General features: G+C 45.2%; 1 protein-coding gene and 1 pseudogene across 3 annotated transcripts in view; both read right to left on the bottom strand.

Moving 5' to 3' along the window:
- The window catches only part of LOC129406560 (RAD52 motif-containing protein 1-like), a 32,101-nt pseudogene extending 19,813 nt beyond the window's left edge, over window positions 1-12,288 (bottom strand).
- The window catches only part of LOC129406499 (pleckstrin homology domain-containing family M member 1-like), a 42,275-nt gene that overhangs the window by 2,742 nt on the left and 16,925 nt on the right, over window positions 1-22,608 (bottom strand). For 2 of the 3 annotated variants that reach the window (XM_055144491.1, XM_055144490.1), the window contains exon 4: window positions 20,780-21,139. In XM_055144491.1, coding sequence (XP_055000466.1) covers window positions 21,076-21,139 — 64 coding nt within the window. In that variant the 3' untranslated portion in view covers window positions 20,780-21,075. Of the gene's footprint in view, window positions 1-15,220; window positions 15,586-20,779; window positions 21,140-22,608 lie in introns of those variants that run through there. The other variant, XR_008631045.1, reaches the window with a different exon arrangement.

Below are 22,608 nucleotides of genomic sequence, written 5' to 3' on the forward strand. Positions count from 1 at the left end.
ACAAGCAATTGAGAAAGAAGAATTGGATCAAATATTCTCCACAATCTAAACCATTCGACATTTATACATTTGGGGTAATATTTGCTATAATTATTTTTTCACAGATTCCACAAAGAACAAACTTGAAACTACTCCTGCAGAGCATCTAGTGAATAAAAGAATAGGAAGTACTTATATTTCCATTATTTTCAATATAATTGACTTCTCAAAAAGAATTTATTTGCTCTTCAAATAAGAAAACTGCAGAACTTCAACCATAAAAAGTCTTACCTAAGACCACAATGAGAAATTTCTGACATGCATCTGACACAACTTTTTGAATAGTAAACTTCTGAGTTATCTTCTTTTTCAAAAGGATGACAGTGGTGCAAAATCTGACTAAAACAAATAGATCTACAGTGCCAATCTGTATAACTGATTTTTATGAAGTCTAAAGAGAGAACTGGGGCTGGAGCCAGTATAGGGCGTTTGCCTTGTACACGCCTGATCCAGGTTAGACCCGTGGCATTCGATTTGGTCCCCCCAGCACCGCCAAGAGTAATTTCTGAGTGCAGAGCCGTGAGTAACCTCTAAGTATTGCTGGGTGTGACCCAACATAGCAAAAAATAAAAATAAATGAAAATAAGATAAAAAGAGAACTACATCATGCTCTTAGTAAGGGAAGGCACCACACAGGTCTATGTCTTGACGGCTCTGTGGTAGGTATATTCTGTCAGGGCTATTACCATACATTTTTGCTGTCTGATCTATTCTGGACATTCCTGAATAGGTCAACTAGAAGGGAGAAATTAGTCAAGGTCATGGCACAGAGTTCACAATGATTATATATTTCAAACGGGCAAGTGGAAGATAGACACCTATAGACTACTCTACTACAAACCAGGAACTTGACATACCTCACACCGCTAATATTCCAAAAGTAGCACTCCACATTTGATGGGGTTTAAAATAGAAAGCAACCAAACTTAGAGGAATATATATATATATATATATATATGTATATATATATATATATATATATCCCTCGAGAATATCATGCGACTATTGGAATGGGAAGGAATGGGAGTGAAGATAGACGCTTGGCAATGACACCACCTCCACTTTGCTGGTGGCATCGTTCTCATAACACCAAACATTAGCCAAGCAGCACAAATGCTGGCGACTTCAACTGTGAGTGTGAAAGGTCAGACTGCAGCTGAATCTCAGCAAAACAATGTTCATGAAAAACGAACTAGTCCCTGGCGTTCCATTTGCTCTCAATGGAACGTACATCTCCGAATGCAGCAGTTATGTGTACCTGGGTCAAGAACTCAACATGAGGAACTACTTGGTGCCAGAACTGCGCAGGAGGAAGAGAGCAGCATGGAATGCTTTCAAGAGCTTCGAGGAAGTGGTTAAGAGGACAAAGAACCTCCACGGTACATCTTTCGACTCCACCATTCTTCCTGCACTAACATAGGCCTCAGAGACCTGCGCCCTACGAAAACAGGATGAGAAGGCTATTCAGGTATCCCAAAGAGGAACTGAAAGAGTTATGCTTGGAGTATCACGTTTCACTCAAGTGAAAGAAGGAATCTGGAGTTGAGACCTCCATCGAAGGTTAAGAATCAGGGACGCTGTCTCATTTGCCAAGGCGTCAAAAATCAGATGGGCCAGACATGTAATGCAATTCAGAGACAACCGCTGGACTAGAGCTGTTACCGACTGGATTCCACAGAACAAAAGACCGAGTGGCCGTCCACCAACGAGATGGTCACACTTCTTTGTCAAAACCCTGAATGAACAGTTTGAGCTCTTCGTGTTCCTGGAGCAAGAAGATATCATTGGGCTACACTAGCACTCGACAGGGAAGAATGCAGATATTACTGGTGCCTGCTTGAGCAAATCGAAGATCAACGGGATGACAAGTGATACAAGTGATATATACATACACATATATATGTATATATAAAAAGCATAAGCAGGCGCAGCCTTTAACAACCTGTCAGTAAGCTCTTATTGAAGGGCTTAATGGTCCCTGGGGGAAATACAACAATCTTCACGTATTTTCCTCTAAGGAAAGTTTTGGAGCATTTTCAGCAGTTGATTCAGAATAAACAATACAAAATAAATTCTTTCATTCTGCTTTGGGGCTGGGGTTCGGGATCGGATGGAAACATCCAAAATATAGTGGTAAGGAAGGTGGAATGGTGGTGGGATTGGTGTTCAAATATTAAATACGATAAAATATTGTGAATTACTCTATAAAATTAAATTAAAAATAAAAACAGAAGCTTGAGAAAGGTTTGTTAGTAGCATAGATGAACTTCTTTCTCCCTAAGATTCACCTACCAGAGTCTGTTCCAGTTCTTTCACTAACAGCCCTGCCTTTGACTGAATTCCCTAAGTCTAAGTGCCATAGATTCTGGAGGAAAAAGCATTTATATTAGTTTCTTTCATTATCTAGGTGAAGAATTTGCTGGAATAATGGAAGATTACACATACTTGAAAGTTTACTTTGGAACAAAGAAGACTGTTATCCCCCAAAAGGAGAAACACTATTTCCATCCCCATACCCCTAAGCTCCTTGGTAGAAAGACAGCTCTAAAATTGTGAAGTTCAAGGTTCTGCCAGGGTGATATCACAGCAGGTAGGACACTTGCCTCGCACGTAGCCAACCCAGGTTTGATCTCCAGCATTCCACAGAGTCCTCTGAGCACCGCCAGGAGTGATTTCTGAGTGCTGAGCCAGGAGCATCATCAGGTGTCCCCAACACCTCCTCTTCCCCCATCCCCCCAAATAAACAATTCTGTTCGTTACTACCTAAGATTTAAACAAGAATTGTTAAAAACATCTGAATAAAGTTGTAGCAGTTTAGCAAGGAGAGGGTTGTTTCTGATGTATCTGAAAATATGATCAAGGAGAGAGAGAGAGAGAGAGAGAGAGAGAGAGAGAGAGAGAGAGAGAGAATGAATTCTTACCCACACTCCCATTCTAATCCCCACAGAGACCTTCCAATTTATCCAAAGTCTCCTCAGCTATGCCAACTCCAGGGCTCTTGCAATCAAAGGATGACAATACCACCTCTAATACCACCTCTAAAGCACAGAAGATCTTCATGCTTCTGAAGTGGTGCCACAATATCTTCCTTTTCCCTTTCTTCAAGGTCAGAAAAATTCTGAAGCTGTTAGGATTTTAGATTGAAGGTCCTTCTGAACATCTCAATGTAGGTTTGAAGTGTTTAATTTAAATAAAAACTAAATTCCAGCAACCTGTGCTAACAGTTGAAGTAACCTGTGACTTCAATATTAAGCCAAACTTTCCATGAACTACACCAGCCACGCACATACAGAGCACACTAGTGTTGTAGAATATGGACACCACTGTCAATTCACTGAGATCTTGATTGATGCTGGGGTGTGACCGGTGCTCAGACACTTTCACTTAGACAACTCTAATCTGTCAGGTCTGTTGGTCCACAGGGCCTGCTGCAGTCACACCCCACAGTGCTGGGGAGTCGTGCAGTTCTCAGGACAAAACCCCGGGGCTTGAACACGGTGGGCACAGGCTCTGCACTTGAACTCTCTCTTCACTTCCTATCCTGACAATCCTTTTAGACCATCCATTAAAACCAAATAGTATTTTGCCAGTTCCTGGCATTGGGAGCTGTTTAGGGCAAGGGCACGATGTTGAACTGCTTTATGTCTGCTTGAGACAAACCTAAAGACGTAAGAGACATACTCGACGATAGGAACAAATTGCCACAGAGATCTAATTCAGCCAACCCAAGACTTCTCAATACAAGTTTCATAAGGTGGCTGTGAAGAGCAAATCGAACAAACTTTGGTGGTTGCTATTGTTTCAGACCCCTACTCAGCAGCAGTCCTATTACAAATAGCACAGTGCTTGGGCATTCGCCTTTCATGTGGCTGACCTGTGTTCGATTCCTCAGTCTCTCTCGGAGAGCCCGGCAAGACTATCGAGTATCGAGCCTGCACGGCAGAGCCTGGCAAGCCACCCGTGCGTATTGGATATGCCAAAAACAGTAACAATAAGTTTCTCAATGAGAGACCTTACTGGTGCCCACTCGAACAAGTAGATGAGCAACGGGATGACAGTGACAGTGACTCAGCAGCAATGTTACTCCTAGCTCTGTGCTCTGGGATCACTCCAGGTGGTGGTTGGGGCAATCATATGTCTGCTGGGCATAGAACTGGGTTGGCAGCAAGCAAGGTCAGCACATTAACTCCTGGCCTATTTTTTGGTCCTTAAACATTTTAGGCATTAAGTTCATAGTAAGGACTAATACTCATTGTTTTCAAGCCATGGTATTCTTCTGCATTATTTCCATAGTCTCTGGTTAATCTGAGCATTTCCCTGACTTCTGCTGGTCAATGAATGTATGATACAGGAAGATCTTCAAGATTGTATATAAGTAAAAGAAGTAAATTGCTTCAGTGATTCTATCTAGCAACTTTTGTCTGAAACTATAACCTGAAGCATAGATAAGACAGACATGCTACCAAAGAAGGACCTCCATCTGCAGCACTCCCCTCTCCAAACTATTAACCTTGCTAGAAGAGAAAATAGTACAGTTTATTTTTTGTGACAACATTTTATGAGTAACTATCATCTGCATAAGAGCTTCCTTATAAAATAAAAAATATGTCTGTTAATAGTTCTCTAAATATACATTATTGTGGACTTCTTACATCATTAGTTCTTAAATGTCAAGTTCAACTTTCAGCGAGGATGTAGTACATGAACATATTATAAAAATTCAAATGCAAGATTGGAGAGATAGTCCAATGGGTAAGGCATTTTTGCCTTCCATATGGACAATCCGGGTTCAATCCCCAGCATCCCATATGGTGCCGCCAAGCCTGCCAGGAGTGATCCCTGAGTGCAGAGTCAGAAAACAGTCTTGAGCACTGCCAAACAAAAAAGAAAAATAATTCAAATACAAATGAAAGCAAAGCAATATTAATTATTGATTTGTTTTATGTGCCTATCATTATACCAGTTTATAAGCACCTTGAGTGCTCAAGAATCCATATTGTATCCTTTCCTCATTCTCTGAAGCTAGAAAGATTTGTTACCATAAAAGGATCAATAGTTTGTTGGTTGAGAGAATAAATCAAGGAATGAGAAAAGAGAACAAAATTAGTTTCCCCAACTGGGTGAGAGAGGAAGCAATGACGATTGATCTTGAATGTTTGCACCACACACTAGCCCATCATTGTGGTGACGGCAGCTTTGTCGACTAGGAAGCTTCAGAAGGGTTCTGAGACCCTGGAGAGTAGTTACCTTAACTTTGGAACAGTTTTTTTTTTTTTTGCTGGTAACCATGAAGAAACCTCTCTGATGACTTGGGTCTTTCCTTCACCTTACATTAAGATCCAATTTGCTTTTCTGTACTTACAGGAGGCCAAAAGTAGACAAGAACTCTGGGTGCTATCCAAGATATAAAAGAACCTCTCATTGAAATGGATAACTTTCCGAGGGAAGGTAGTAATCCCAGCCTCTACATTAGATGATCTACTAGAGTACCACCTTCACAACTATATACTGATTTATAGAATGTTCCTTTTGTCACTATATTGGTAATGAATTTTATGCTATAAAAATCTCAAAACCGGGGCCGGAGTGATAGCACAGCGGGTAGGGCATTTGCCTTGCACACGGCCGACCCGGGTTCGATCCCCGGCATCCCATATGGTCCCCCAAGCACCACCAGGAGTAGTTCCTGAGTGCAAAGCCAGGAGTAACCCCTGAGCATCGCTGGGTGTGACCCAAAAAGCAAAAAAAAAATAAATCTCAAAACCACATTTATGAAACTCATCTTCCTCCCTCCTACAGTGCCTTTACATATGCAAGGTCTACGCTCTGCCAAGGGTCACATCCCTGTTCCTACAAGATGGTCTTAGTAGCCAATGAGAGAAAGGGGTGAGGGGAGTACCACTCATTAATTACAACGGATAAATTATATTTATTTGAGGGGGGGTTGGGGCCACACCTGGCATTCCCCAGGCTTATTCCTGGCTCTGCACTCAAGAAAAATTTCTGGTGGGTCTTGGGAGACCATCTGGGGTGCCAGGAATCCAGCCAGTGTGAGCAAGTGCAAGCCAAGAGCCCTCCCCGGCCATATTATCACTCTGGCCAAAAATGTTTTTAATACCAGCTGTGATGTAACTGTGAGATGGCCATAGGTTAGCTGCAGCGTATAGTCTGCAAAGCAAATAATGTCTAAGAGACCTTGATCTCACTCCTAGGGGGTGGAGTAGAGACTGAAGCAGGTGTTGAGCCTGCAGAGGAGCAGCAGAGTCTATGGTCACCACGGAGGGGTGTTTTCATGTCCGATGAAGGTGCAGGCAAGGAGGAAAGGATGGGGAGTGAGAATGACCAGCAAGATGAGGTGTGAGAAGCCAGTTCAGGGAGCCAATCAGAGAAGGCTGAGAATTATCAAGTGAAAGGTTTGAAGAGAAAAAATCCTCACTCATATATTCAGAGGCATGGGAAATGGTGGGGGGTGTGCACAGGAAAACAGCGGAGCAGGAGACCCCTTGGTTCTTACCTCCATCCCCTCCACACCCAACACCGCTCCACCAAAACCGAAACGAACCACAAGAGAACGGAAATGGGCCAGACAAAAGAATGGGACCAAAATGAGGCCCAAGCGAGACGGAATTTGGGAGCTGGAGACCGCGGAGCTGGGGTGCACGCCAAGGGAAGAAAGTTTTCGGTGGGAACTGGGAACTGGGGCTGGGCATCGCGAATGGCTGGCTTAAGACAGAGCGATGACGCTGGCCGCGAGTCCCTCCAGCCAACAGGACTGCCAAGCGCACACGTGGACCCCATCAAAGCCCAGAGGAGGCTGGGAACTGGCTCTGACCCTGTCAGCGAGTCTCTTCCTGCAACCAGCCTGGGCGTTTCTGCAGCAGCAGCCTTGGGGGACTGGCTGCCTGCTACCCGGATTCTGGGGGACACTCTGCAAGGCAGCGGGAGGCTGGTGGGTGGGGGCGGCTAGCTGCCAGTGTAAGGTGCCCCCGCCCAGCACTGCTTCCCACGGGGCCGGCCCCCGCCGAGTGCGGAGCCACCTTCAGCTGAGACAACTGGAAGAGCGGCTGCCGGTCATAGGCCCCTTGGGCTGAGTGAGCGGCGCGCGCAGAATAAAACTTGACCCCGGAGTAGAAACCCGGCGGGGAGGCCACAGCGTTGGGGAAGACGCTCACCGCACACAGAAGGCGAAGCGGGAGAAGGCTGCGGACAGAGAACGATGCTGCAGGGCCGCCTTGGTCACCCACTGCACAGTCTGGCATAGGAGGCCACCCTCCCCGCCTGTCCCCTGCCCCCAGGTGAGGGGCCACATCCCCAGCACGCTGCACTCTGCAAGACGGGGCTGCAGCTGCGTCGCACAGCCACGGCCACGGGCCCGAGGTGCAGCACAAGAAAGTGTTGCGCGAGCTGACAGCCACGGTTCCCTTGGCACAGGGCAGGGCGCGGGGCCACGGCGGGAAGTCGGGGCTCGAGAGACTCCTTTCCCGGGGGGACCCGGCTCACATGCAAGGGATATTTGGGGCCAGAGCTCATCTCCCACACCAACAGGGTTTTGTCACTCTCGTTGGGAACCGTGAAAGGTACCACCTGAGCCCTCCTCGGCTTCACTGCGCCTGCGCAACTCAAACTCACGGCGGCACTGCGCCTGCGCAGAACCTGCCCCCGCTTTTTCAAAGGGGGCTTGTGCGAGGGTGGGGCGTGCTGGGGGTGGATCTACTGTGGCCAGGCCCAGCCCACAGTGCTAAGGGCTAGGCACCAAGTCCCCACCTTTAAACTCCTTGGTGTCCCATCAGCACAAGTCTTTCTTGATGAGCCCAGAGGGCTAATTTTCTTTCTTTTATTTCAGAGTTTTTCACAGAATTTGATTACACTCAATATTTAACACCAATTTCATCACCATTACACCTTTCCACCACCTTTGACTTTTCCCACCACTATCCCAAAACTGCCCCAAAAAATGTTAAGTCATTTATTTTGTATTACTTGCTATAAATACTTGACTGAAAATTATCCAAAAAGGTTTCCTCAGAGTAAGGTGTGTGAAAACTGTTGTATCTCATCTTGGAGCCATTGAGCCCTGGGATTAGAGACCAGAGAGCTAATTTAAGGACATAGGGGAAGGACCTCTAGTTCTGCCTGAACCCTTAGAAAACAATTTCCTTCCTCCTCACCCCAATCCCAACCCCACAGGATACTGCACCATTGTGAAGGTGCGTTTGTGGAACCCGGATGATGTGGGAGCTGAGAGCAGGGCAGAGACTGGGGAATTGAGTTGATTCAAGTAGTGACTCCAACATGGGAGCTTGTGGTGCCCACGAGACTTCTTAGCTTCCCTGTAGCTATTTGGTGGAGCAATGGACTAAGAAGGCAAGTAGGTCCTTCCCATCCGTAATTTTAAAATGTTAGTATCAGGGGCTGGAGCAATAGCACAGCGGGTTGCGCATTTGCCTTGCACGTGGCTGACCCGGCTTCGATTCTCAGCACCCTATATGGTCCCCTGAGCACCGACAGGAGTAATTCCTGAGTGCAGAGCCAGGAGTAGCCCTTGTGACCCAAAAAGTTAAAAAAAAATGTTAGTGGAAGATGGAATTGTGTTCATTTATTTGGGGGCCACACCCAGTGATGCTCCAGGCTGACTCCTAGGTTTGTGCTCAAACATCACTGAATCCCTGGAAGGGCTTGGGGGACCATTTATGGAAGTGGGAATTGAACCCAGGTCAGCAGAATCAGGACAGCACCACATCCCGTCTGTGAAATTTTCCCTAATCCTTTAAAAAGGATAATATAAATAGGGCTCAGTGTGACAGTACAGCAGGTAGAGTATTTGCCTTGCATCTAGCTGACCAGGTTCAATCCCTAGCATCTCATATGTTCACCTGAGGACCACCAGGAGTAATTCCTGAGTGCAGAGCAAGGAGAAGCATTGCCAGGTTTGGCCCCCCAAAAAACATAAAGGGTAATATAACAAATGTTCTTCTTTCTAAGACAAAAACTGGTTTCATTAGTTGTGTGACCTCTCTACTGTCACTGTCACTGTCATCCCATTGCTCATCAATTTGCTCGAGCGGGCACCATTATGATCTCCATTGAGACTTGTTGTTACTGTGTTTGGTATATCGAATACACCACGGGTAGCTTGCCAGGCTCTACCGTGCGGGTGAGATACTCTTGGTAGCTTGCCGGGCTCTCCAAGAGGGGTGAAATATCAAACCCGTGTCGGCTGCATGCAAGGCAAATGCCCTGCTGCTGAGTGGAAGCACTGCAGCACTGTTATCGTCATCCCATTGTTCATCGATTTGCTCGAGCAGGCACCAGTAATGTCTCCATTGTGAGACTTGTTGTTACAGACCTCTCTACAATGCTAATAATTGTTTTATGAAGAGGAATTTTTAAAAATATTTTTATTTGGTATATCCAATATCCAATGAGCATGGGTAGCTTGCCAGGCTCTGCCGTGCGGGCTCGATACTCTCGGTAGCTTGCCAGGCTCTCCGAGAGGGGCGGAGGAATCGAACTCGGGTTGGCTGCGTGAAAGGCAAATGCCCAACCGCTGTGCAGTCACTCAATGAGAGATGTTACTGGTGCCCACTCAAACAAATCGATGAGCAACGGGATGACAGTGATACAGTGATTTTTATTTATCCCCTTCAGTCCTAAAGTTGTTTTAAAAATGGAAAATCTTTGATCATGGTCTGAATTTTATTCTTGTTTTATCTGTTCTGGAAATCTAGAAGTCTGGAAACTATCACATAATCATTTCTCATTTTATGTCTGCTGTAGTTAAAACTCAGAAGTAGGAACATGAGTGATTCAAGGCACATCCCAGTTTTATCAAGACTGATGAAATCAACAGTGGTAGGGTGCTTGCCTTACATGTGACTGACCTGGTTTGTTCCCCATCATCCCATATGGTCTCCTGAGCACTGCCAGGAGTGATTCCTGAGTGCACAGTCACGAGTAACCCCTAAACATAGCTGGGTGTGGTGCAAAAACAATAAAAAAATTAGATCCTGGGTAAGATAGATAGGACAGAGGGTAAGATGTTTGCCTTGCACGTGGCCAAACCAACTCTGATCCTTGGAACAGTATGTAAAATATAAAGAAACATGTTGGGAGCCCTCCATCCTCGTCTTTTTAGAAAGGATCATCCCTAATCATTAATGCTCTTTTGGTTGATGACTAAGAGTGTATCCCCAGCACTCCAAGGGGTCACTCCTGAGCAAGACATTCAGGAATAGCCCCAGACACTTGGGTGTGGTCCCAAATACCCCTCTCCCAAACAAAACAAAGATAGATTCTATCTAGGACTTTTTTTTTTATTTTTTGGATCACAACCTGAGATGCACAGGGATTACTCCTGGCTCATGCACTCAGGAATTACTCCTGGCAGTGCTCAGGCGGACATATGGGAAGCTGGGAATCGAACCCAGGTCGCCTCATGCAAGGCAAACACCCTACCTGCTGTGTTATTGCTCCAACCCCCTATCCAGGACTTTTTAAAGATGATCTGAATTCTAGTCCGTTCTTCCAGAGCAGCTGAAATCACTGGCATTCTGACATACTTCTTCCACCCACCACTATTTTTTATGCCTCCATACCAGATCATTAAGCTACACCGAGTTTTCTCTCTCCACTAAAAACAATTTGCTTTGGTTAAGTTACCTAAAGCCTGATATTGTTTCAAACCAGTAATTACAGAGTTCATTGCCTCTCCCAACACCCTGTGAAACTGTTCACACAGGTCTCCACTTCATGATGAACATGTCGCGGACAATAGGTTTTATCTTCCTTTTAGTACCCTGAGTGCTCCGATTGCACTTGGCACTCAAATTCAGACAGGAAAACATGAACGCTTTCTTCGTACAAGGAACACTTTAATAGTCCCCCAAATATAGAAATTTCATCGGGGTCCCCTTGGTTTTATAAATGAGTCAATAGCTAGGGGCCTGGACTTGTATGAGAACAAAGAGGCAGCCCTTGGAAACCCTTTAGTCCTGGGTTTAGTCCTTTACTCCCAGGGCTCTGGTCCATTTGGCTTGTGAAGGGGAAGAGAAGACAGTGACACAGAATGAAAGCAAAGGGCAGACAACATGGAGAATGCCCAAGTGAGGAGAGAGAGGAGTTCTGGAAAACTCCATAGCAGGCCGGCTTTCCCCGCCTCATTCCACATGACATCAGGTCAACCAGGAAGAGAGTGGTCAGCCCTCACAGTGTCCAAACCGTGTCCATGGTTTGCCACATAGAAAGTGGCAAGCACTGGTTCACAAAGTGGCAAGAACCTTCTGGCAGGACAGGCTGGCACCTGCCCACAGACCAGGGGGTTGGGAAACCACTGTTGTCGTGGGCTACAAATGTTCCAGAATTTGATGCAAAAAGTAGCCACGGAGTACCTGCCAAAGAGTATATGCCTCAGTAAATATTACTGAGGTGGACACAAAAATAAGGGAACTGTAAATACAGCAAAATGTTAAAAGGGCCGAGGAAGAGACAGGAAAAACAGATTTCAGTGACTGGGCAGAGGTAAGGGGATGCTGGGCCTTTTACACCAGACACAGACGGGAGCTTAAGTGGCTCTGGACCTAAAAGTAAGAGCTAACTCCGTAACTAAGAAGCAGTAGGCCAGAGGGCTGCACAACAGACTGAATGCATGTGTTGGTCACGGGAGGCCCAGTTTGATCCCCAGCATGGCAGGTTCCCCTCAGCATCACCAGGGTGACCCCCAAACAGAGAGCCAAGAGTCCTTTTCCTATACAATAGTCCAAAGCAAATAATCCAGTTCCTGAGAAAAAGCACAGAAATAAATCTTCGTGACCTTACACCTGGCAATTAGGATCCTAATTACAAACACCCAAACCCGAAGTGACAAAAGGAAATAGATGCTGGACTACATGAAAACTAAAAACTTTTCATGGAGCTATGGGACAGGGGCTAAGCCATTTGCCTTGCGTATGACCAACCTGGGTTTGATCCCCAGCACCATAGATGGTCTCCGGTGTCCCGCCAGAAGTGACCCCTGAGCACAGAGCCAGGAGTAAGCCCTAAATGCCACCGGGTATGGTCCCAAAATGGAAATAAACTAAAAACACTGATGTGACAAATGATCAAGACAAAGCTCAAGGACTTTGGTGCAAACCAGACCTGTATTTGACCTGGCACCATGTCACCCTCTTTGAAGCACCACTGACTATAGCCCTGGAGACCCTTGAGGATCACCAGGTAACACTGGTGGTCTCTGGCACAAAAGGAACTCATTCTTAGGCCCTATCCCCAATTCACATGCCTTGGCTAGATGGCCAGTTAAAAAGTTAACTCCACCTGTATCACCTCCTTGAAAACTTTGGGCTTACTGGAATGCACAAGGGCATTTGCAGCCACACGACACCTCAAACTGTACAACACTGATAAAACAGGAGTAGCAAACAGACTGCATGGGATATAAAGTAGAAGGCATCCGATCTAGGTTAAGAAAGTACCAACATAAAAGGCTTAACCTATACCAATATCTTAGCAATGTCTTGTACAACTGCTTAATAGATCCAGGGTGAGGGGCTGGAGCGATAGCACAGCAGATAGGAAATTTTCTTGCAAGCGACCCACCCGGGATTCGATTCCCAGCATCCCATATCGTCACCTGAGCATTGCCAGGAGTAATTCCTGATTGTAGAGCGAGGAGTAACCCCTGTTCATCGCCGGGTTTGACCCGAAAGGCAAAAAAAAAAAAAAAAAAAGAAAGAAAGAAAGAAAGAAAGAAAGAAAGAAAGAAAGAAAGAAAGAAAGAAAGAAGAAGAAAATTCTAAACTAAAATAATAGCTCCAAAAATAAATAAGATAAGATAAGATAATAGCTCCAGGGTGAGATACACAATCTTCACTAATTTTCTTCTGAGGAGATATTTTTTCAGTATTCTTTTAGCAAATTATAACAAGTAATATAAAATAAATAAATAAATTACTGAGTACCTGCTTTGCGTAAGGTTTAAAGGATGATTGGAAAAAATGGAGATAATGGTGGTGGGAAGGTACAATGATGGTAGAATTGAATGTCTGTAACAAATCTTCATGAACAGTTTTGCGAACTACAGTGTCTATATAAGGCAAGGGAAAATAAAATTTTAAAAACTAAGTTAAATTTATTTATTTATTTATTTATTTATTTATTTATTTATTTATTTTGCTTTTTGGATCACACCCGGCAATGCACAGGGGTTACTCCTGGCTCTGCACTCAGGAATTACCCCTGGCAGTGCTCAGGAGACCATATGGGATGCTGGGAATCGAACCCGGGTCGGCCGCGTGCAAGGCAAACGCCCTACCTGCTGTGCTATTGCTCCAGCCCCTAAATTAAATTTTAAAAGAAACAAAAAATACACCAAACCAGGGTGAGCTGTCCCTATTCACCAGGAGGCTGGCAGCAATGACAATCAAAATTGGGGGTGAAGATATGGAAAAACATACTATACCTTTTAGTTTTTTGGGTTTTTTTTTTCTTTTTGTGTCACATCCGGCGATGCACAGGGGTTACTCCTGGCTTTGCACTCATGAATTACTCCTGGCAGTGCTCTGGGGATCATATGGGATGCTGGGAATCGAACCAGGGTTGGCTGTGTGCAAGCAAACACCCTACCCACTGTGCTATTGCTCCAGCCCCTGTACCTTTTAGTTTTTCACAATGTGGTTGTACTCAAGAGACTAACCAGAGGGACCAGAGGGAGACTTTAACAGTCTGGGGCACACGGTGCATGCTTGGGAGATGCACATTCCATCGCTGGCAGCAGAGGGTCTCCCCCAGCCCCAAACTCCTACCAGTACCAGGAGCCACCCCTGAGCACTGCGCTGGGAGTAGGCCCTGAGCACCTCTGTGTGTACCCCCCAACCCAAACAAACAAATAAAAAAGGTTAAACCTGGAATTAAACTGGATTCCCATTCTGTAGACAGTCTTGGTATTCTGGTCACTGTTTCTTTTGAGGTACAGAAAATTATTAGCTTAAGATAGTCCCATTTGTTCATCTCTGTTTCTACTTCTTTGGTCAATGGCATTTCATCCTTGAAGATACTTTTGGCTTCAATGTCGTAGAGGGTTTTGCCGACCTTTTCCTCAATGTACCTTATAGATTCGGGTCTGATGTTGAAGTCTTTAATCCATTTTGATGTGACTTTTGTGCATGGTGTTAAGTACAGATCTGAGCCCATTGTTTTTCATGTAACTGAAAGTTACATGTTTTGCCAGCACCATTTGTGAAAGAGACTTTCCTTGCTCCACTTCACATCTCTTGCTCACCGATCAAAGATTACATGCTCATATATTTGAAGGTTGTGTAAGGATGTTCAACCCTATTCCACTGGTCTGTGGGCTATTTTTGTCCCAATACCATGCTGTTTAATTATTACTGCTTTGAAGTACAGTTTGAAGTTGGGTAAGGTGATACCCCAACATCTCCTTTTTCCTGAGAATTGTTTTAGCTATTTGTGAGCGCTTGAATATGAATTTCAGGAGTGTTTGATCCATTTCTTTGAGAATGTCATGTGTAGAGATCTCAATGAATCTGTATAAGGCTTTGGGGGAGTACTGCCATTTTGACATTGTTAATTCTCCCAATCCATGAGCAGGGGATGTGTTTCCATTTCCTCGTGTCCGCTTTTATTTCTTGAAGTAGCATTTTGTAGTTTTCTTTGTATAGGTCCTTTACCTCCTTCATTAAGCTGATTCCGAGGTACTTGATTTTCTGAGGCATGATTGTGAATGGGATTGCCTTTTTCATATCACTTTCTTCTCTCTCGTTATTTGTGTATAGGAAAGCCATGGACATTTGGGTATTGATTTTATAACCTGTGACTTTACATGTTTACTGCTTCTAGGAAGTTCTTGGTAGAGGTTTTAGGGTTCTCAAAATATAGTATCATGTCATCTGCAAATAATGAGAGTTTTCTTTCTCTCTTTCCAATTTGGGTACGCTTAATGTCTTTTTCTTGACTAACTGCTATGGCAAGTACTTCCAGCATATCTTAAATAGTAGTGGTAAGAGTGGGCATCTTTGTCCTGTCCCTGATCTTACAAGGAAGGCTCTTACTTTTTCCCCATTGAGGATAAAGCTTGTTGTGGGTTTATGGTAGAGGGCTTTGAGTATATTGAGAAAAGTTCCTTCGATTCCCATTTTGCTTAGACAAAGACAGTCTACACAATGGGAAAGGTTATTCATCCAATGCCCCTCTAGAAGGGGTTCATATCAAGGATATACAAGGCACTGGTTGAACTCCACAAGAAAAAAACATCCAACCACATCAGAAAATGTGGCAATAAAATGAACAGAGGAAGAAATTCTTTTTCTTCTTCCTCAAAGAAGAAATCTGAATGGCCAAAAGAGACATGAAAAAATGCTCTTCATCACTAATCATCAGGGAGATGCAGATCAAAACAGCTATGATATATCATCTCACACCACAGAGACCGAAAAACATCCAAAAAAACAAAAGCAAGCGCTGTTGGCATGGATGTGGGGAAAAAGGGACTCCCTTTCACTCCTCGTGGGAATGCCTACTGGTCCAGCCTTTCTGGAAAACAATAAGGACACTTCTCAAAAAACTAGAAATCAGTTCCCATTTGACACAGCAATACCATGTCTGGGAATATATCCCAGAGATGCAAAAATGTACAGTAGAAGTGACATATGCACTTGTATGTCTATTGTAGCACTATTTACAAGAGCTAGAATCTGGAAACAACCTGAGTACCCAAGAACAGACCACTGGTTAAAGAAGCTCTAGTATATCTACACAAAAGAATACTATGCAGCTGTAGGAAAAAAATGAAGTCATGAAATTTGCATAGAAGTAGATCAACATGGAGAGTATCATGCTAAGTCAGATAGAAAGGGACAGACATAAAAGGACTGCACTCATTTGTGGGCTATAAATTAACATAATAGGAGACTAACATCAAGGAACAGTTAAAATAAGTGTCAGGAGCACTACCCCAAGCCTTGATAGCCAATCTCATGCATTAGGGGAAAAGGTAGCTGGGATGGAGAGAGGAGCACTAAATAAATGATGGTTGGAGGGATCGCTGGGGATAGTAGATGCATGTTGAAAGTAGATCATGGACCAAACAGCATGGCTGCTTGTTACCTGTATTGCAAACCATAACAACACTCAAAAGGACAGAGAGTAAGAGGGATTGTGCCTGCCACAGAGGGAAGGGGTGGGGTTGAGGGGTGGGAGGAGGGATACTGGGAACATTGGGGGTGGGGAATGGGCACCAGTGGAGGGATGGGTGCTTGAACATTGTTTGACTGAAATGCAATCATGAAAGTCTGTGGGTCTGTAAATGTACCTCACAATGATTCATTAAAAAAAATTAAAAAGCAGATACGAGAAGTTTTAAAGCACATGTGTTTGCAAGGCATAAAATGGATCTCAACAAGGGAATGAGTAGACTGTGACTACAGGGGGATATTGGAGCAGATTATTTAGGAGCTTGTTAAGGAGTTTGAACATTATATAGGTAGTGAGAAGTCATTTGAAAGTATTAAGTGTAAAACAACCCACATTTTCTGTTTCAATATAAAAATGAAAATAGAAATAAAAACAGAGTGTTAAGTAAATAAATAAATACAAAAGAAATAAACTGGATTCCCCCCATATTCCACTTTATATGCACTGAGGAGAAATAAAAACATACAGACACAAATATAATAGCAAAAGTGGAAGAGAAAAGTCCATCAGCCAGTGATAAACAAAATGTAACCTGCCGTACAATGCCACCTACAAAGGAATGTCAGTCAACAACAAAAGGGAATGATGCTGCTCCAAGGCTGAGCCTGTCATGGGGTGACAGCAGGGCAAGTTGTGTGGTTCATCCACTATTAAGGGACCCTCCAGAACAGGCCTGACTACTAGCAAAGTGGCTGAAGGAAGGCCAGAGGCCAAGGGCAGAGAGAGGACTGGAGAGAGACTGGTAATTGAAGGTGTTTCCTTCAGCGGGGGGATGACAAGGTTTTATTTATTTTTTATTTTATTTTTTTTTTTATTGAATCACCAAGTGGAGGGTTACAAAGTTCTCAGGATTATGTCAGTTATACAATATTCAAACACCCTTCCCTTCACCAGTGCCCATCTTCCATCACCAACCCCCCCAGTATATCTGCCGCCCCCTCCCACCTCCCTAGTCCCCACCCTTGTACGTGATAAGTTTCACTTCATTTGCGCTTATCTCGATTACATTCCATGTTTCAACACACAACTCACTATCGTTGCTGGGGTTTCCCCCCAAAAAGAAAAAGACAGTCCTATTGCCAATAAGGCATTTGATAGTTCTCCATTACTAAGAATATAGAGATATTAAGTCCTGCTGTTTGTTACATAACTTTTCTTTTTCCCCCTTGCCCCGCGCCACCGAGTTCACGCCTGTTTAGTAATCGCCATGCTGTCTGACAAAGGGAAAAAAACCGAAGAGGCTGGTTATTTCCCGGATGACAAGGTTTTAAAGTGAAACTGTGGGGTTCAAGAGACAGCTCAGCAGGCTACGGAGCTGGCTTTTCACACAGGAGGCCCAGGCAGTATTCCTGGCAGCTCTGAGCCCCCAAGTGCTGCCAAATACACATCCTGGAGCAGCCTGAGTGATGGTGGGTGTGGCCACAGGACCAAAGTAAATTAAACTCTGGTAATGGCTACACAATCTTATGAGTCTATTTAAAAATTAAAATCTACACTTTAATTGGTGAATTGGGGCCCAATAAAGCTGTTCTTAAAATGAAGGGCATGAGTGTGTTACGTGAAAGTGGTAGGGGCTGGAGCAATAGCACAGCGGGTAGGGCGTTTGCCTTGCACGCGGACGACCCGGGTTCGATTCCCAGCATCCCCTATGGTCCCCTGAGCACCACCAGGAGTAATTCCTGAGTGCAGAGCCAGGAGGAACTCCTGTGCATCGCCAGGTATGACCCAAAAAGCAAATAATAATAATAATAATAAAAAAATAAAAAGAAAGTGGTAGTAGTTGGGGCCAGGGGGAAGGGTTATGGTTCAGTGGCAGAGCACAGGCTTCTAAGTGTGAGGTCCTAGGTTCAACCCCTCGGATCACATATGCACACACACAAAATAAACATGTCAAAGAATTACAAATCTAAGAAGTGGAGCTGAAGTGAGAACACAGCAGTAGGGCGTTTGCCTTGTACCCTTCTGAGCACAGAGCTGGAGTAACCCCTGAGCATCACTGGGCAGCTGCCTTCCCTTTCCCTGGCCCAGCCACCTGGAGCTGACCTCACACCGGACCTTTTCCACCAATGCTCAAGTCAAATCAACAACCACGGAACATCTGTCCCTTCGACTAACACACTGCTACATTCTTCCTTGGGGGCTAGTGACCTGGGCACTTGTCCGTGCCCATTTTGAGAGGTGGCATTATTTCCCTCAGAATATCAAGGGGCCACATAATTTTCTTTCATATATTAAGCCTTGTACCCATTTTGGTTTGTGGGCACATATGATACACAGCCTGAGGTAACACATTTACTGAGTCACAAAGTGTGTGCAGATTACACGAAGCTATTAAAATTTGTGTTTACTCACATTCTAGATTTCAAAGTTGCCAACCTGGTTGTGGTGCTAATGAGAGGCTCTAATTGGAAGCTTCAGATTTCTTGGTTACAAAAAAAAAAAAATCAGGGGGCAGAGACAGTACAGTGGGTAGGGGGCTTGCCTTGCATGCGGCTGACCTCAGTTTGATCCCCAGCATCCATTATGGTCCCCTGAGCACAGAGTCAGGAGTAACTTCCGAGCACTGTTGGGTATGGCCCAAAGAAAACAAAGAAAACAAATAATCAAACAAAAAACCTCAGTAAGGGAGTCCCCGCTGGGGCCGGTGCTGGGCTCCGGCCCGGTTTCGCCCGGGTGCCCATGCCTCTGCACAGCCGGTGGATGTGGAACGAGCGGGAACCAGAGACAATTTAGGATTTGGGGTTCCAGCAAGTGCTTGCACCCATGTATGGAGACTGTGAACTAAGCTTTTGCTACATGCTGGTCCAGGAAGGTAAATGATTCATTTTCCAACTTAAATCTCCGCGGACTTAATTACTATAATACAGAAATTGTAAACCGACATTTTATTGCTTCATTCTCATCAGTGGAAATCTTATTATCAAATATTTCCTTGTTAATAGAGCTGTATTCTTGGGGGATAAATTCCAAAAAAATAGTGAGTCTGTTTTGAAACTCTAACAACAATAGTGAGTTGTGTGTTGAAATCTGGAATGTAATCAAGGTAAATAGAAAAGGAAGTGAAATTATCACTCACGCACGGGGGGTTTGGGGGGTGAGGGGTGGGATGTATACTGTTCTTTTTTGTTTTTGCTTTTGTTTTTGTTTTGTTTTTGTTTTTATTGGTGGTGGAATATGGGCACTGGTGAAGGGATGGGTGTTTGAGCATTGTATAACGGAGATATAAGCCTGAGAACTTTGTAACTTTCCACTTGGTGATTCAATAAAATAAATCAAAAAAATTTAATATATTAAAAAAAAAAACCTCAGTAAGGGCTGGAGAGATAGCTCAAAGACCTGTAGTGTTTACTTTGCTTGCAGCAGCTCCAGGTTTAGTCCCCAGCACCCCATGGTACCCAGAGCACCACACCAGGAGTAGAAACTGAGCACCAGAGGAATGTGCCAAAAAACACCCTAAGAGAGTACACATTAATCTATTTGGTATTGAGTAAAATCACAAAGTTTATTTTCTATGCATCGTTTGCTGCTAATAAAGTCACAAGTTCTCTTTCAAACAGAAGGGTCACTATAAAAGATCCATAATTTTCTCTGGGAATCTTCACCTGTTTCCTGAGAAAAAATGTGAAGCAGCAAGGGTGTGGCCTCCCAGCGGGACTACTTAGCCCTGGTCTAAGCTCACAAGGGCCCACGCAGGGTTCTCCCAGGAGCTGCATATGGCTGGCTTCCCTTGGATGATCAACACACTGGACTACTTCAGCGATACTCGGTCAACTGGGCTGGACGGGCCAGTGCTAGGACTCATGCCATGTGGTGAATGAAGCATGAGGAACCGGGAAGTGAAAATGAGTCCCTGTGCACGCAAGGCATGCAACCCATGACCACAGAGCTATCTCCCCAGCCCAGGACTAGCCGTCTTTCAAGTGTTCACTGGTAGATTATTAGACAATGTGGTTCCTTTGTCTTTTGTACCCTACATGGCAATGCTCAGCGCTTACTTCTGACTCTGCACTCAGGAATCACTCCTGGTGGTGCTTGGGGACTATATGGGCTGTCGGGGGTCAAACGTGGGTTGGCCATGTCACAAGACAAGCCCCCTCCCCATTGTATTATCGCTCCAGTCCCTGGAGAGTGTGTAGTTCTAAACCTGATTCATGTCGCAGAATGAGAATTTTATGAACTGTTAATTTAATATGGGCTGAGGGAAAATAAAGGCTCAGTGAGCAAAGTGTCTTGCCTTTGGAAACTATTTTGGCACAGATGAGCCTCAGCGCGGAGTCTGTGTTAAGATGAGCATTAGCTTCCCCCCATGGTTGATATGCGTTGACAAGACACACCCACAGGAAGTGTCCAGCACTGTGCCTGCCTCATCTCCTTGACTTACACCCAGAAGCCCGGGCTCCATCATTGCCAGGCAATGAATCCCAGCACTGGGAGGGGACCCAGGGCTAATGGGGAAAAGGCAGGGACCACTCAGAGTCACTAGCTGAGACATTTCATGGGGCCCTTCCACCCCACCACAGCTCGCACTACTCACTGGGCTGCAGGTGAGGGAACCACGATTCTCAGTCCGGCTCCACCCTCCCGGAGCTCTGGCTGGTGGCTCCCTGGCGGGCTGTGCTGGTCAGTTCACCCACCAGACTTGAAGGCTACTGGCATGGAGTGCTCCCTGCAGAGACAACAGGGGCAGTTCCCGGTGGTGGCAAGTCTGGGGAGCCACCATCTGGAGGAGCGCAGGAGAAGGCCGGGGCAGGCAGGGCTGAACTAATGTGGTGGAGTGCGGGCGTGTGCTTGAGTGCAGGCCGGGCGGCACAGGGCTTGCTGCTTCCTGGTTTAGTTGGCAGGTTGGCACAGAGTCCATCTGGGCCTTGATGAATTCTGACAACACCCTTGGAAGCTTTAAACAGAAAAATACCCTGTGTGACAAGTTGGACTGCCCACTAGGATGCCCACCACGGAAATCGTAAGTAGGGAGATATGCTGCTTTGTGATCTGAGCACAGAGCAAACACCTCTCTTACCCTCCCCATGGGGACAGGCCTCCTCCCCCGCAGTCCCTCTGCTCCCCCAGCACAGAGGGCAGCAGGTATGAGAGCTGAGAACCTCAGGCAAAGGAAGCTGACAGAGCAGAGACAAAGGATGAGATGGGAAGGGGAAGTAAGTACCTTTGAACTCCTAAGCAGCCTAACTGTGGGCCTGCAGTTAGATCAGCCATTGATCAGAAGCCCAGGCCCCAAGACTCCTTCCTGGGACTTGGAATTTGGTCACGTGGGGACCCATTTTGTTCTCAGAGCTGTGAGGTGCTGCTGGTCTACCTCTGTGCTGTGGGGACAGAGTGCATTTGTTCCCTGAAGTCTCTGAGCCCATGGGCTCAAGGCTTGTCATGTGGCCACAAGTACACACATGGGGGAGGGCATCACTCAGTCCCCCCCAGGGGGCTCTAGAAAGGCCACTCTCCTCTCCGCATGCTTCTGGGGCCACAGGGAGCCAGTGTCTCTGTGGACACACACACTTACACATTCAGGCACACGAGTCTCCTTCTCGGCCTTCTGGAATGGGCACTAGGCTAGTGGTTTCTCCTCCCTTGTGGAGGTTCCTCTTGTTGTAGGGCCAAGAGACAGTAGCCTAACAGTGGCCCACATCTGCCCCTGTGGCTGAGAGTGCAAACGCCCAAAAGTGGGTTCATTAAAAAAAAAAAAAAGACTTTTATCTGATATTCTCCTAGCTGAGCTTTACTCTGACCTACCTTCATAAATCAGATCTTTCAAAACATCCGCGTAAGAAGAGGTGACTAGAGGCTGGAGCCACAGCACAGTGAGCAGAGCATCTGCCTTGCACACTGCTGACTTGGGTTCAATTCCTGGCACTCTATATGGTCCCCCACCTAGAGTGATTCCTGAGCACAGAGTCAGGGGTAAGCCCTGAGCATTGCTGAGTGCAGCCAAACAAAATAAAAGAAAACAAAGGTAATAAGGGATCATCTACATATTTATGGTCAGCTTTTTAATCAGCGGCACCAGATAGCTGGATGCCAATATTTTTGTTGTTGTTAAAAAAATTTTGGTTCTGTGCTGCTGAAGTTAAACCAACAGAAGGGTTTGAAGTGATAGTACAGTGGGGAGGGTGTTTGCCTTTTGTGTGGCCAACCTGGGTTTGATCCCTGGCATCCCATATGGTTCCCTGAACACTGCCTGACTGCAGAGTCGGGAATAACCCCTGAGCACTGCTAGGTGTACCCCTACCTCCAAATAAATAAATAAATGAATAAATAAATATAAATAAATAAAACCAAAAAAAGGGAAAGACAAAAAGGAAAATTTCAAAACAAGTTTAAGAAAATTCATGTAAGGAGGGCAGGGGTGAAATA

Source organism: Sorex araneus, chromosome 7 (assembly GCF_027595985.1).
Source record: "Sorex araneus isolate mSorAra2 chromosome 7, mSorAra2.pri, whole genome shotgun sequence".
Classification (NCBI taxonomy): Eukaryota; Metazoa; Chordata; class Mammalia; order Eulipotyphla; family Soricidae; genus Sorex; species Sorex araneus.